At 60.2% G+C, this 16,240-nt stretch overlaps 1 protein-coding gene and 1 long non-coding RNA gene across 3 annotated transcripts in view; both read left to right on the forward strand.

The window, feature by feature from the left end:
• Window positions 1-16,240, forward strand: part of KCNN3 (potassium calcium-activated channel subfamily N member 3) — a 90,427-nt gene that overhangs the window by 65,796 nt on the left and 8,391 nt on the right. For both annotated transcript variants that reach the window (XM_030302506.1, XM_030302508.1), the window contains 2 exons: window positions 5,141-5,282; window positions 10,850-10,960. In XM_030302506.1, the coding sequence (XP_030158366.1) occupies window positions 5,141-5,282; window positions 10,850-10,960 (253 nt within the window). The remainder of the gene's footprint in view (window positions 1-5,140; window positions 5,283-10,849; window positions 10,961-16,240) is intronic.
• Window positions 3,040-4,036, forward strand: LOC115505101. The gene is made up of 3 exons (XR_003965918.1): window positions 3,040-3,176; window positions 3,509-3,639; window positions 3,971-4,036. It is a non-coding gene; the product is annotated as an uncharacterized LOC115505101 (long non-coding RNA).

The raw sequence follows: 16,240 nt of genomic DNA on the forward strand, positions 1-16,240 counted from the left end.
GGTGTTTTTATAGCTGGATTTCAGAGCTGATGGCCCATCGCTTCCGCCGTGTTCTGTCTGTCAGAGACAAGTCGCCGGGGCCAGCCCGCTCTCAGAGGAGGGGATTACAAAAGTACGTGAAGGAGGCAGGGGACCGTGTCTGAGGCTGTGACCACACTCCTGGGGTGCGATTTCATCCCTGTGGCGCCCGGAAGCAGGCACAGCTAGACCACACGCTGTCCAGGTGTCTGTACCTGTGCGGAAAGACGCAGGAAGCCTGTGCCCCGGCGGCTGCGGTGCCCAAACACAAAGAGCACATGAGGCCATCCAGCAGGCAGGTTGCACAGTGAGCTCAGGGACGCTTATTTTGTTTCTAGGCTTCCCAACTGAATTTTACATTAGCGTATTTTTGAGGTCTTTCTCTTAGGTTTGGTTCTGTGTTCAATATTATGGAAGTTATGCAAGGATACGCTTAGAGTCCGTTGTTCTGTGCTATTTGCTGCCCTGCCCCCGATCTTCCCATTTACCCTTCTCCAGAGAGAGCACTCTTCCGGAGGGAGCATCTCTCCAGAGGGAGCACTCCCCCCCAGGGAGCGCTCCTCCAGAGGGAGCATTCCTCCCAAGGGAGCATCTCTCCAGAGGGAGCACTCTCCCGAGGGAGCACTCCCCCGAGGGAGCATCTCTCCAGAGGGAGCACTCCCCGAGGGAGCATCTTCCAGGGGGAGCACTCCCCCCCCGAGGGAGTATCTCTCCAGAGGGAGCATCCCTCAGAGGGAGCATTCCTCCTGAGGGAGCATCTCTCCAGAGGGAGCACCTCTCAGAGGGAGCATCCCCCCAAGGGAGCACCTCTCAGAGGGAGCACTCCCCCGAAGGAGCATCTCTCCAGAGGGAGCACTCCCCCCAGGGAGCACTCCTCGAGGGAGCACTCCTCCGGAGGGAGCATTACCCCGAGGGAGCATCTTCCAGGGGGAGCACTCCCCCCGAGGGAGTATCTCTCCAGAGGGAGCACCCCTCAGAGGGAGCATTCTTCCTGAGGGAGCATCTCTCCAGAGGGAGCATCTCTCCAGAGGGAGCACTCCTCCGGAGGGAGCATTACCTCGAGGGAGCATTACCCCGAGGGAGCATCTTCCAGGGGGAGCACTCCCCCCGAGGGAGCATCTCTCCAGAGGGAGCACCCCTCAGAGGGAGCACTCCTCCCGAGGGAGCATCTCTCCAGAGGGAGCCTTCTGCCCTCCTGTGCTCCTTCGTGCCAGGGCGGGCCTCCACGTCTGCGGGTACCATGTGTGTGCTGCTGCTTTCCCAAACTTCAGTTGTGCGCCCACCGGCCCCCCAGGTGGAGGATGAGGACACAGCCCCTCGCCCGCCCACACCCCGTCCTGCGCAGCCTTCTCTGCTCGTCCGGCCAGCACTCCCCGGACTCTTCACAGCTGGGCCTGTAGCGAAGGGTGGCGGCTCCTTTCCTGCAGGTCTTTTTGTTTCTCCCGGGTAACGACCACGTTAGTCCGTTTGCCCGCTCCTTGTGTGTGTTTATCACGAAGTCAGCTCCACATTCTGGCAGCCGTCCAACTTCCCAGGACGTTCGGGCACGTTCGGTTTTCCATCGATTTTAACTTCTTGGGCAGCGTCTTGGAGAGATGTCTCCCAGAGCCTCTGGCCTGCTCTAGCCGGGGCGGGTGGCCCTTCAGGCCTGGCGCTCGGCCGCATCCAAGGACCACCCGCCACCGGCCCCCTGGGCCTCCCTCCTGGAGGGTCTCGCTTCCTCGGTCCGGGGGTTCCTCCTTTCTTCGGGTGACACGCAGCTTCCTGTGGCCTCCAGTGACAGGTGCAGAGGAGACAGATGTTTGAGGCTCTTGCACATCTGAAAGTGTCCTCCCTCCATCTTCTGACTTAACTGACACCTTGGCTGGTTCGGAAATAATTTCCCTTTGGGATTTTGAAGCCTTTATTTCATGGACTGCTGGCTCCCAGGGTTGCTGTCAGAGTCCAAAGTTACTCTGATTTCTGATTCATCACATTTGACCTCTCCCTCCCTCCCTCCCTCTCTCCCTCCCTCCTTCCCTCTCTCTCCCTCCCTCCCTCCCTCTCTCTTCTTCTCTCTGCCTCCCTCTCTCTCTTAACTCTGGAAGCTCCATAGCCTCTCTCCTTTCCCCTGGTTTTATCAAATTTCACAATAATGCACCTGAATGTGAGTCTTTTCATGTACTGTGCTGGGGACAGGGGGCCCTTGATTTAGAAACTTATGTTCTTTGATTCTGGAAAAACATTATTTTAATTTCCTTAACGGTGACTTCTCTCCTTCTTCTCTTTTTTTTCCCAGTTCTTTTTCTGAAACTATTCTTATCCGAATTGGTAGACAGACTCCGTGATTTGCTCGTATTTTCATCTCTGTCTTTTCCTGCCTTTTGGGAGACCCCTCCATTGACCCCCAGCCCTTCCAGAAAGACCCCCTTGGGTGGCACTGACCCGTGTCTCCTGGGGCCAGAGTCTGTCTCCCTCACCTTGGTTATAGGGTTTTCCCCACGAGCTCTTCTCCGCCACGGTCTGTATGTGGTCGAGAGTCCTGCTTCTCTGTGAACTGATTCGGTCTGTGTCTTTCATGTTCACAACTGTCCTTCGATTTCTGGGGACCCCGGTCGTCTGCCTGCGTGGAGCGTCTACGGAGGGCAACAGTGTGTGCGTTTAAGTTGCAACCAGCTGTTACATGGCCCCTGTGTCTGTCACCCGTTTCACAGTAGTAGAAAGGGAGAACCATAGCACACCCTGACGATAAACGAGTAACTATAATAACTGTCCTTAAAAAAAAGACACCTTTTCCTCGCTAGCCTTTAGAGCAAAACACGGCTCTGAAAAATTCTCTGTTGCAAACACTGGCAAGACATGACTATGCAGGCTGGTGACAGGCATAAACCACTGTAAGATGGTGAGTGGGTTTGGAGACAGCTTGGTCCCCACACCCACCGCCCTCAGGCCCCACCCACGGCCTCCCGCCTGCTGAGCCGCGTGGGGCAGTGGGACGTCCTTGTGCCCCCCCCCCCCCCCGGAGGGAACAGCACTCCAGTCTGGCGGGCGGTGTGTGAATGGCGTCCTCAAGACCTGCTTCCCTCTGCAGCACACACGGCCAGCTCCCATGCAACTGTATTTGTGAACGAAGAAGAAACCCACAAGAACATAAAGAGAGTGTGGAGAGAAATAAAACAGTAAGTCAGACATCAAGGTGACAAAAAGACAGCTAGCTGTTGCTAATACTGAGTCCCAGCCTGGACTCTAATTTCTTTCTCTCCTAACCACTCGTGTGCGAGTAGAAAGGCCGGGGTCCCGAGGCCGCCGAGCAGCCGGCAACACTAGTTGAAGCATCGGATTTGCAGAGAGGCAGGCTGTGAAGACCCAGGGGCCAGTAACGCACTCGGGAGACAGGCTACAAATCCAGTCCAGACCCGCGGTTGGCGGTGGAGGCTCTCCACTGCTCCTCCCCGGGCACCTGCACACTTTCCAGCAGGTCTCATGTCCGGGGCTTGCTGTCTTTCCTCAGGCTTGCGGGCAGCTGCTGGAACCGTCCTCCTTGGACACCAGTGTCTTGTGTCCCTTCTGTGTCCAAGAACTCGCAGCAGATGCCTTCCTGTCAATTACGTCTGCAGCCCAAAGTTCAAGACTCTCACAAAGGTCTCCTCGCTCCCCTGCTGTCCTAGTCCCTGCCTCTGTCGTGCTGTGGATAGTTTCTCAGGGTGACGACACCTGTCCCCCCTCCCCACCCCCGACAGTGACCATTGCCCACACTGAGTGCCCGCGTCCTGGGCTGAGCCCTGGGCTGCTGGTGCTCCTGGTCACTGGCCCTCCTGTCAGCAGATAGGCAAACGGGGTCACAGAGGTTAAGTCGCTTGCCCACAGCACAGAGCCTCTTGATGTGGAGGTGGGGCTTGAAGCCAGGTGAGCCAAGCCCAAGGCCGCCAGCTCACCTCCTCTCCACCCTGCGCCCCAACCTTGCCGTCCTCAGACCTGACCCGAGACTTCTTCAGGACGGACTGGTGACCCCAGGACAGGCCCTGAGAGCCAGGGTCTGCCTCCACGGCTCCCCCGAGAGCAGCATGCAGGAGTGGAAGGGACAGAGGGGACTCGAGGGGACGCGAGGGGGAGCCCGACTGGGGGCGGGGTGGCACCTGGGGCGGGGGAATATCTTCACCTGCCCCGCCTCCCCGGGTGCACCTGCTGCGTCCCAGCCGAGCCCCGGCTTTCATAAGGGCGCTCCCTCCACCTGAACCCCCCTTCTCCTGGCCTGCCTGGGGGCTCCGTCCTCTGACTAACCTGCCGGTGTTGGGGTCAAGGTCACTGCCCTTTCCCTCCTGTCACTCAAGCGCCCTGTCTACCCAGTTCTGCGAAAGTCCTCACCGGCCCGTCCCCTGAGCCGAGAGCCCCGAGGGCAGGCCGTGTCCCGCTCGCTCATCTTTGTGTTTCCGTACCTGTCCGTACTTGTCACGGAGCCAGCACACAGGGGCTCCGGTGTCTGGGGGTGAGAGCAGGGAGGGAGAGGGTGGGGCGCCCTCGGCACCGGGCAGGGGGGTGGTGGCCGCGTCCTTCCAGCCGGTTCCTCCCCGGGCAGGGGAGCCAAGAGCCCCGTCCAGCCCAGAAGAGAGACCGTCCCTCTGCAGGGACCCCAGTGTCCCCTGGAAACAGCCCCCAGGGCACCCCTCCCGACAGCGGTGACGGGCCGGTTCTTCAGGACCCGTCAGCCTTACGGGAGGTTGCTAAATGTGTTTGGTGGGTTTGACATTCTCCCCTGCTCGGGAGCCATCATTTCGGATCGGTCACGTCCACGTCCGCTCAGGCTGTCGACTTGGAAGGGAACGTCTGAATTTCACTGTCGCATGATTTCATCCGAAGCTATTTTACCGACACTCGAAGGGCGTCTACGGTGCACTCACGGCCAGCGCGGCCTCTGGGACCAAGCCGGGGGGGGGGGGGGGGGGGGACAGGGTCAGGGCAGGGGCGGGGGGCGGGGGCGGGGCCCGGGCCGGCAGAGGCGTGGCACCTTCCGTCACCAGCACCGCTGGGTCCAGCTCAGCCAACACCCAGTCCGTCCCCGTCCGGGTTCGCCCGCGGCCTCTGCGTCCGGGGCTGGCACTTCCTTCCACTAAGTGCTGTCTCCCCCTGCCCCCGCCCCCGGCAGGTACCACGACCAGCAGGACGTGACCAGTAACTTCCTGGGTGCCATGTGGCTCATCTCCATCACCTTCCTCTCCATCGGTTACGGGGACATGGTCCCACACACGTACTGTGGGAAGGGCGTCTGCCTCCTCACCGGCATCATGGTGAGTACCTGGCCCGCCCGTCGCCCTCCCCACCTGCAAACGCCGTGAGAGCGCAGGAGGGGTCCTCCGGGCAGGACGGCTGCTGGGCGCCCCCTCCCCGCACACGGCCAGGAAGGTGCCTCTCGGCTCAGTTTCCTTTTCTAGCACAGTCAGAGCTCCTCGTCCCCACGGCCCCCCAGGTGGGCTGGGCTGGGCTGGCCTGGGTCTGGCCCCCACCCCCGTGCCCCCACCGGCACCACCCCGCGGCCATAAGCGACGGGGCCCTCGGGCCCCACAGACTCAGCGCCACGTCCGAGGGACCGTCACTGGAACTCCCAGAGCGGGGATCCGGGGCGGGCGCTGACCCGGCCACGGGAGGCCCGTGTCCTGGGTCGGCGTGCGGCCGGCCACCGCCACCGCCTCCCGCTGGCCGCCTGACACCTGCAGCTGTGGCCCAGGACCACCGCTCAGTGACCTCTCTTCAGGAGAGGACCCCCAAGGCTCCGAGGAGAAGGCTGCAGGGAAGCCTGGGGTGGCCTCGGGGGTGTGAGCGCGCACAGGCCTGCAGTTCTAGGTGCCCGGGGCCCCCCCCGCAACCCCCACACGGTGGGGGGGCCTTCCCTCTTGGTGCTCCTCAGACTTCATTCATCCCCGTTTGCGGCGTAAAGGGCGCTAAATTCTCACCAGGGTGGGGGCCGCCCCACCCCCCCTGACCTGACCTTCTGACACCCATCTCGGACACCAGGCCGCTGAGTTCGGGCCCCTGGGAGCAGAGGAGGGTCTAGGGTCAGGGGCCCCGAGCGGCCGCGCCTGCCTGGACACGCCGTGCCCCTGCAGCTCCTTCCCGTGGAGGCCTGGCGGGGGCGCACATTAGCAAGTCGGCCCGCGGCCCCTCCTGGGGGCGGGGGAAGGGGGGTGCTTAGCCCCTGCTGTGTGAATCCCGGGTGAGTGAGGCCTCAGAACGATCCCCTCCCGCCCCCCCCTGTCCATCAGGCGGTAGGAGTCTGTCTGGCCGAACTCCAGCTGCCACCAGAAACCAGGCGATGGCCTCCCTCCAGCACCTAGTGACACGCGGCCCGAAGGCCGAAGCCTTGGTGTCTTAGAGGCTCGGCTTGCGGGGGGGGGGGGGGGGGGGGGGGGGTGGGGGGGGGGGGGGGGCGCGGCGGGGCTGGGCCCCCAGAGCGCATCGTGGGCAGCTTCCCCCAGGCTCCAGGCGTGTGCTCCCCGGGCCCCTGGGCCCCTGCCGGCGGCCTCCTCCTCGGGGAGGGGTCCTCGGCTCCTGGGGCGCAGGGCTGTGTCCCCATGCAGGGAGGGGTGGTTGAAGCCGGGGCAGCAAGCGGGTGAGGGGGGCCTGTATCCCCTCCCGCATGAACAACACAGCTCAGGCCCCTCATTTTCTCTTTTGTTCAAAACGTCTCCCTCTCCGGGTGCAGGGGCGGGGTGGGGGCTGTATGGTCAAGGGCCGTGGCCCCGTTAACGTCCACTGCCTCCCTCTGGGGTCAGACGAGGGAGCCCTAGTGGCCCTTTTCTAGCTGAGTCATTCTTGCTGGGGTTTCTGAGCCGCCCTCCCTCCCCTCCCCCAGCCTCCCAGCACCCCCCCCTCGGGTACTTCCCAAGGACAGGTAGGGCTTCCCGCCTGGTTACCATGGACACTGCGGGGCCTGGGGGGGAGGGGGGAGGATGGGTTTGTGTGCTGCGGCTGTAAATAGTCTTAATCATTGTTTTCTCTTGGCGATCCTAGAAAGGGGGTAATTATCACCCATTAAGCCAGGTGCTCCGTGGTCTGAACGACCTGCGGTGGTTGGCACAGACCCGGAGTGTTTGAGGGGCTTCAGCCACAGAAGCAGGTCTGTCAAAGTCCAGCGTGTCTCCTCCGAGAACGTCACGAGCTGGTGACAGTGCAGAGAGAAAGCTGTCGGTACTTAGCCACCAGAACTGGAAATGGCAACACCCGGGAGGCGGTGCTTTGGAAGCCTCTTGGCTGCGGGGTGTGGGGTGTCGGGGGAGCCCGGGGCCCAGACCACGCCGCGGGAGCCCCATTTCGGTGCAGCCGAGCCACACACGCCCCGTGGGCCCTTCCTGAGTTTGGGACACGGAGACAAAGCTGTGGGATGTCTGCTGGGGACACTGAGTCTCCCCCAAGGCCTCAGGAGAGATGCTCTCTGAACCTGGGGGGGGGGGGGCGGGCTCAGCGGCGCATCTACCTCCTGTCAGTTTGAGAAGACGAGCCTCTCCCTGAGACACCTTGCTTCCAAACCAACTGCCGTGGTTTTAGTTGTCGGGTGGAGTCTGCTGTAGAGACAGCGTAACCCTCCGGGCCGGATTCCCCCATTCATCACCGTCACCGAAATTTACGCCTCGTTTTAGTTTATGCTTCTTTAGTTAAGGACACTTCATCCTTTCCCCCTCGGACGCTTGTTTTTCCAGATTCTGAGGTTTTGCAGCTGGAAAGTGTTTCTTGGAATCAAGGAGAGGGGGGACCGGTGAGGAGGACTCCGGACTCCGGAGGGGGGACCGGTGAGGAGGACTCCGGACTCCGGAGGGGGGACCGGTGAGGAGGACACTGGTCTCTGGGCTCAGATGTAGGGATGAGTTGGCAGTTTCACCCTCGCGGGCCGCTCCTGTGGGCCTGCTCACCGCACACCGTCCAGGTGGACCCTGCCCTCCTGCCCTTCCCTCGGGGGTAGGAGCTGGCCCGGGGAGACCCAGGAGCCCAGCCGGTGTCACTTGTGACTCTGGACTTGGCACGTCTGAAGGCGAGGGCTCGGTCATGGATTTGCTCCCCAGGGTGACCCTGTGGAGGTGACGCCAGCAGCTACTTCGTCCTCTCCATCCCACGCCATCCTGCCCCCCCATCTCCCAACGCGGCCCCGCCCCCGGGCACCTGACCTGGAGAAGGGCTCACTGCCCCGGCGGGAACATAGGTGATCGCTAGACAGCTTACTGGCAAACACGGCGTCAGGAGGGGCTCCCGTCACCAGTCTTCTCCACCAGAGGGCCAGCTGACCGTTACCTCCTGACTCCAGCCTCACCTCCCTGTCCCTCCTGCTCCTCACTCACCCCCATCGTCGTCTCTCCCTCTTCTTCCCTCTTCCCTTTCCCTTCCCTCCTTCCGCCCCCCCCCCCCCGCCCCCACCCCCGCCCCCCCCGCCCCCCGCCAGCTGCTTCAGGATGTAGCTCCAATGTTCCCTGTCTGGTCTCTGCTCCAGCAACCTCTCTCTCTGCACCCCTCCCCTCCCCTCCCCTCCCCTCCCTTCCCTCTCTGCTCCCCCTCCTCCCCCTCCTCCTCCCACTTCCCCTCCTCCTCTCTGTCTGTCTCTCCATCTCTCTCTCACACACACTGCGCAGAGGACCAGCAGTCTGCATTTCAGCACTCAGCCCTCCACTTTCCAGAGGCTGCTGATGTCTGACCCCATCTTTACCAGGTTGTCTTTTCATGGAAATGATCAAGCGAGGCTTCGTGATTAGCGACTCCCCTGATTACATCCAGAGGATGGGTTTTCCAAAAGAAAAAAATAAAGTTGAGAGTATTCTCTGCTTCTGTACTCAGGTTAGAATTAGAGGTTAAGAACCTGGCATCCTCCAGAGAAATATCCACAAGGAAATCTTGGCATCTTTAAGCGAAAAGAAATTGAAAATGTAATCCAACCCACCTTACTGTCTCCGTGCAGAAACTTATCTTAGTTGTATATTAGTTAAAACACTCTAACTTCTAACTAGAAGCCCCTGCATCTAACCAGCTAGGCTGTGGGCCATGGCGAGAGCTGGGGCCCTCTTTTCGGACCCTGTAAATCCAGGATGCTGCTGGAGTGATTGTTTTAATGAAATCCCCAAAGCGACACGATGAGTGGGGGACCCCCTCCTCAGGCGTCTTCTGCCCCCAGCTCTCAGGGGCGATTTAAGCGGAGCTGACCCCGGGAGGTGAGGGAGAACGGAGCCTAGGGAGAGCCCTCTCCATCTAACGTCCATTTTGAACGCTGTGATAAGTCCCTGTGTTTGGACTGTCGGCCCAGAGTATGTTTGGAACCCCGTATAAAGGAGCGGGATTATACGCGGTCTGGTTGAAGGGAGTGGAGCACAGCTTCCCCCCAGGACAGCTTCTTTTAAGCTATTTTTTGCTTTTGGAGGCTTGGCTAAATCAATTACAGCATTAGACCAGGCTGCCCAAGTGCCCATACACATCCTTTGAAAAGTGGGCACGGTCTTCTGCAAGTCACAGATGCCAAGAACACACAGCCATCCCTGAACAACAGGAAAACGAGGTCAGAAAGGAGGGTTCACAGTTGGTCGTGCTTGAAATGGTGGTTCCAAATGTACCGAGAAACATGAGACCATCCAATGGGGACACTGTGAAAAGCCAGGGAACGCACTGGTCCTTCAGCCAAAGCCTCGCACAGGCCTCGCTGCCCACGGAGGGGAGGGGCCTCGCCATGGACACCCCTCCCAGCTGCAGTACTGGTTACGCGCCGTCTAAAGCGCTCATTTCTATTTCTAACTCATCCTGATAGACTGATGAGCTGAAAACATCAAGGATGAAGCCTTTCGGCCCTGCCACCTCTAAGTGCTAAACCGGGCTTGGGGCAAATAGTGTGGCATCTAGAGGGCCAGACTGCTCCTCTCTTCCCATGAGGCCATTGTGCGGGATAGAGCAGGGGCATGGCTGGGGCAGGACAGGGGCAGGGCTGGGGCAGGGGCAGGGGCAAGGCTGGGGTAGGGCATGAGCAGGGCAGGGCTGGAGCAGGGCAGGGCAGAAGGATGAGCAGAGGACAAACCTCCCTGTCCCCGAGCTGGCAGGTGGGTTGGGACAGACACTGCACAGGACTCAGATTCACCAGGAGGACAAGGGAGGGCACCAGGTGTGCTCATTCCCCAGACTGTCACTTACGCGGCCGAGGGCTCGAGGAGGGGGCTCTGGGACCCCCGTCCGCCCCGCAGAGTGAGAACATTGGTCCGGGAAGGACTGAGGGCGTCTGGGGGTTCCCTTAAGCCCTGGTCGGAGCAGGAGTGTTGCTGTGTCTCCACAGCGTGGGCCCGAGGAGCCTCTGGTGGGAGGGAGACAGGGCCAGTCCCGGGGCCGCGTCGCAGCCGGGGCCTCTGGGCAGAAGGACCCCAGTGCGGGCCGAGCACAGCCGTGGGGTGCCGCCTGGGGCTGCGCTGTCTCTTTGGATGGTTCCAGGGAAAGTCTCCAGGGCAGTGAAGCTGGTTCCCCTCTGGTGTAGGCGTGGTCTTCTCCCCTGGCCCCGGTCTGGGGCTGGCGCTGGGCGTGTGTAAGCAAGCCGGAGAGCGGGCCTGGTGTCCGCAAAGCCTTGCCGATGACCGGGGACTGTCCCCGGAGCCTCAGCCCCGCCCTGCTCCGTTAGGAACTGGCTGGTTGTGGGAAGATTCGGGCCCCCGGAGGTGAGCCCTTCGGCCAAGCCAAGAGGCTGGCCGGCCCCTCCCGAGGGTGGCAGTCGGGGCCCCGGAAGGCTCCAGGTGCCCGTCCACTCCCAGGACCCCCGCAGTGGGCGCGAAGGGGGTCCCTCCCGTCTCCTGCCTGCACTTGCCTTGTGCTCACGTGCCCTCCCCCGCCCCTTGCTGTCCCCCCACAGGGTGCGGGCTGCACTGCCCTCGTGGTGGCCGTGGTGGCCCGGAAGTTGGAGCTCACCAAGGCGGAGAAGCACGTGCACAACTTCATGATGGACACTCAGCTCACCAAACGGGTAAAACAGCGCCGTCCGCGACTCGGGGGGACTCTGACCCGCGTGGCAGCGAGCCGCAGGCAAACGGCCCTGCGATGTAGGTCGGGTCACACTCTCCACCGGGGGTCGAGGGAGCCCAGAGCCCAGCCTGCGGCCTCCACACAGGGGCTCCCGTCTCCCAGCGGGTCACGGTGCGCGGTGCAGGCACGGTCGACTCTGCGGCACCCGGTGGTGTCGCCCGCGCCCTCTCCCGGCGGCGCTGAACTAACCGCTCAGCACGAGGCAGCGTTTTCGTTCAGGCTCAGATATGTTCACAGTAGGAAGGGCAGTTGGGTCTGAAAAACGATATTGGAAATGTATCTAAATGCACTTCTTTCTACAAAATCATTAAAGACGATCATCGCAGCAGAGCCCACGTTTCTAAATGTCATCGTCCAGCCCCCTTCTGGGGTTTCTGGGCCATCTCCTCACCGGCGGTTAAGGAGGAGGAAAACTGGAGGCGGGAATGGGGAGAGGGGTCGGCCGCAGAAGGCCCGCCAGATCGTCAGGCAAGGGGACGGCCCCGTGGGAGGGACAAGATGGGTCCTTCCCGGACAACCGCCACACAAGCAAGGTGGGAGCCGTTTCCTAACGACAGCTTTTATGGAGAACTCTCTAGAACTCTCTAGAGCTGCAGGCAAGACACAGGTCAGCCAGAGGATGTCTTGTGAGGCTGTCCTGTCCCTGAGCCGAGAGGGCATCAGAGCCTGTGCTGGGGACCTGGCCGCTGTGGCAGGCCTTCCGCAGGACCCTGTGATGACAGCCGCGGCAGTGAAAGTGTGAGGGACCCGGCCGGCCACTGGACGGCCAGTGCTGGGGGGGGGCCGCGGGAGCACACGAGGGTGCTGAGGCGTCTGCATGCTCAGCAGAATTATTAATGGGGTTTGACTGGTCTTTGATTACATGTATCGGATTCTTCAAAGAGCCTCCACAGGTGCGGAAAGGAACGGGTCCGGGCAAATAGCCTAGCGTTGACATGCGGATGGTTGAACGTGGCATGGCGTGGCCCAGACTGTCCACTGCACAAGAGAAAACACAATTTACCTTCAAGACGGCAGCGCTGAGGGCCGTTCCCAGCGGGTTTCTGAGTGGGTTTCCCAGATGCCAGCCCCGGCACGTGCACACGAGGCCCGGCTGGGTGCCGACTGAGCAGGTCACCCAAGCCACTGGAGCACCTGGCCACAGGCGCCCTGGCGGCTCCCCTACGAACGATCCGGTGCGCGAGAGAGGGGCAGGACAGCTGGCCTCGAACCCTTCTCGGGAGCTGCTTCCTTACCGTCTCCGTCTCCTCTGGTCTGCTCCGTGCTCCTTGTCTCAGGCTACTCAGAGAGCCAGCACCTTCATACGGCGGGAAAATAAACGACCGTCCTGCGGTCTGAGTGTGCGAGCGCAGACTGTGGTGGCCAGCTTCCACCCTTCCAAGACGCTCCGTAAATCCTCCTCGAGGCCACTTACTTTTTGAGAAGTAGGGCTGAAAACCAAATCAACAAGTATTTGTGGCTCGCTTCTCTGAGAACACTTAAGTCCGTTGAAATGTCCCTTGAACGTCTAATCTCTTCCCAGAGAAGCAAACACAGCGAAGGGGCCCCTCTTTCAGAGCGAGGATTTTCAAAGCTGGAGGGACCAGGCCTTCCGGAGGCTCTTCTCCAAACCTTGCTTGGCAGGAAGGTGCCGGTGCGCTTGGCCAGCCCTGGCCTCTGCTCACCTTGACCACTTTCGGAGAGCCCAGCTCCCCTCCTCTGACACCTGCCCGAGCCTCGGAGCAAGACGCAGAGGTGGGAGGAGCCAATGGCAGCACGGGGTAGGAACCCAGTTTCTGGTTTGCCTGAATCATGGCTGTTCAGTCATGTGTATAACTTGTCAACTCTGGTGGCAATGTCTTCCTGCATTGAGTGCAGTCAGACCTTCTCGGGGCGCCTGGGTGGCTCAGTCAGTTAAGCGTCCGACTTCGGCTCAGGTCATGATTTCGTGGTTTGTGGGTTCGGGCCCCGCGTCAGGCTCTGTGTTGACGGCTCAGAGCCTGGAGCCTGCTTCATTCTGTGTCTTCCTTCTCTCTGCCCCTCCCCTGCTCGCACTCCGTCTCTCTCTCAAAAATGAATATTGATGAATATTGATTGATATTTATTTATCAGAATAAAAAGCTTCTGCACAGCGAAGGAAACAATCAGCAAAACTAAAAGGCAACCGACAGAATGGGAGAAGATATCTGCAAACGACATATCAGATAAAGGGTTAGAATCCAAAATCTATAAAGAACTTATCAAACTCAACACCTGAAAAACAAATAATCCAGTGAAGAAATGGGCAAAAGACATGAATAGACTTCTCCAAAGAAGACATCCAGACGGCCAACCGACACATGAAAAAATGCTCAACTTCACTCCTCGTCAGGGAAACACAAAACCACAGTGAGATACCACCTCACCCCTGTCAGAATGGCTAACATTAACACCTCAGGCAACAACAGATGTTGGCGAGGATGTGGAGAGAGAGGATCTCTTTTGCATTGTTGGTGGGAATGCAAGCTGGTGCAGCCGCTCTGGAAAACAGGATGGAGGTTCCTCACAAAACTCAAAACAGAACTACCCCACGACCCAGCAACTGCACTACTAGCCATTTCTCCACGGGATACAGGTGGGCTGTCTCGAAGGGACACACGCACCCCCACGTTTACAGCAGCGCTGTCGACAACAGCCAAAGGATGGGAAGAGCCCAATGTCCCTCGATGGATGAGTGGATAAAGAAGATGTGGTCTATATATACGATGGAGTATTACTCGGCAATCAAAAAGAATGAAATCTTGCCGTTTGCAGCTACGTGGATGGAACTGGAGGCTATTATTAGTGAAATTAGCTAAGTGAAATTAGAGAAAGACAAAAATCATAGGACTTCACTCATAGGAGGACTTTAAGAGCCAAAACAGAGGAACATAAGGGAAGGGAAACAAAAATAATATAAAAACAGGGAGGGGGACAAAACAGAAGAGACTCTTAAATACGGAGAACAAACTGAGGGTTACTGGAGGGGCTGTGGGAGGGGGGATGGGCTAAATGGGGGAGGGGCACTAAGGAATCTACTCCTGAAATCACCGTTGCACCATATGCTAACTTGGATGTAAATTAAAACCAAAAAAATCAGACCTGCCCACAGCGACCTTGCTGCAGTAGCCCTGGGCTGCCAGACAACATACGTGTGATGCACACAGAGACGTGCACAAGATACCAGATGCCCAGCTTTCCTCCTACTCAGTGCTACGAGTCCCCGTCTCTCTGTTCCGTGCGACTGAACATACCTGTCATCAGTCACCCGTGGGCCACCACCCTCCGTGCTCCGGGGACACCACAGTGGGTAACAGGCAGTCCCCGCCCACCCTCAAAGAGCACCCCTGCTCGTTGGGCACATTCCCCGGGGACACACGGCTTGAGGAGCACCGTGGGCAGGAGGCGTCCTGTCTGCACGTCGACCGTCCACGTCGGACCACGGCGTGTGCCACTGGCTGAGGACTGTGTCTCCCTGCCCTTGCTGTGACAGATACTTTGTCTAAATACATTTCCCCACGAAGTCGACGAGTAAGATCAAAGCCAAGCCCGCATCTTTCCTATGCTAGTTCCTTCTCCTGACCACCCTGGTCTCCAGGCCTGGAAACTCAGCAGTGTCTCTGCCTCTCTGCCCTGGACCCCACAGGGCTTCCCGAGCCTGGATTCCATCTGGCCACGGCTGTCCCCGCACACTGGCCCCCGGGCACCCCGCACACCACGCTCAGAACCGACACAGGTCCTTGCTGCCCTCCCCGCTTCGTGAACCTCCCTGGCCCCGGGCTTCCTGCGCTGTGTGGGTCCCCTTAGGCTCCAAGACTCAGCTCTGAACATATCACCCCCACCCCCGCTCAAAACCCTGAGTAACCCCGGTATCTACTGATCAGTGCTAAAGAAAACTCTTTTTTCATTATGAGCATATGTAAAAGTTTTATCACAATCCTGCTGGAAAAACCCTTTTCTTCCAGCAGGTTAATTCAAAAGTTTACTCATAACAGGTCTTAATCTCTTAAAAACTTACCAAGTAATCAATTGACCAGTTGTGAGAATACTAACCCTCCCCAGAAAGGGCCTGTGGATTACCTGCAGCTCGCAGGCCCTTAACTAGGGCTGCAGGCCATAACCCGTGGGCTTCTCAGAGCAGTCAGTTACCGGCCACTTGGCACGGCGGTTAGGGCCCAGGCCTGCGGGAGAGAAAGCCGCGTGCCTGCACCCAGGCCGAGCTCCACGCTGAAGTCCCTGTGGAATCAAGCACCATCCATCACCCTGGCACTCGGAGCAAGGAGCTTCGGACTAACTTGGAACCACAGGACCACCCGCCCCCCGCTCCTGCCAGCCGAGGGGCCGAGCCGGGCCGCCTTCCCAGCACTGAGGCTGGCCCCTGGGTGCGGACCGTGAAGCCTGGCAAGGACTCGGGGCAGGACTGGGCGGGTGGACAGAGGAAAGGAAGCCGGCGGGGAGGCTGTGGGGGTGAGGGCGAGGGAGGGGGGGGTTGGCAGGTGGGGAGGGTGAGACCCTCTCCTCCAGTGCTAACAGAGGCCTTCGACAAGTGCCTGAAGACGGGGCGACCCGTGATGTCCTCTGTTCATCTAAATCCAACCTGGGCAGCTCCTCGAACGCGTCTGCCAGGCCTGCCCTGTTTCCTCTCCCGTCCCCTCTCCCGTCCCCTCTCCAGCCTCAGGTGGACCACCCTCCCCACCGGGGACCATTCCGGCAGCTAATGGGCTGGCGATTCCTTCCCTGGAGGGTCACTGGGGGCTCCCCGAAGCTGTTGGAGGCACGGGGGCCAGGAAAGGTGCCTGTCCGAGGCTGTCCCCTTGTCCTCCTGCAGCTGACAACCCTCTGAGGGGCTGAGCGGCAGGCAGCCCAGGCATTGGTGGGGGGTGGGGGGTGCGGGGAGCAAGCCCCTGGCCCGGGTGATGCAGCCAAGAGCTCAGGGAACAGACAAGTGTGTTTGGTGACGTTTCCTTGGGTTGGGGGTGGAGGTGGGGGCGGGTGGGGGAGCTCACATTCAGTGGGTGGACCGTGGGTGGGCAGAGGCAGGGCCACTGTGTGTTGAAGGGCCCAGTGGCCCGGTGGCTCCCCCTGTCCTGGACACAGACCCGCAGCACCGCTGTCACCCTCTGAGCGCTGCCCCGTGCTGCCTCTCGCCCTCACTACCTGACAGGACAAGCCGCGCGCTGTCTCGGCACGATCGTGTGCCCCTCGAGGGCAGGACCCCGGTGTC

The sequence above is a fragment of the Lynx canadensis genome, chromosome F1 (assembly GCF_007474595.2).
Source record: "Lynx canadensis isolate LIC74 chromosome F1, mLynCan4.pri.v2, whole genome shotgun sequence".
Taxonomy (NCBI): domain Eukaryota; kingdom Metazoa; phylum Chordata; class Mammalia; order Carnivora; family Felidae; genus Lynx; species Lynx canadensis.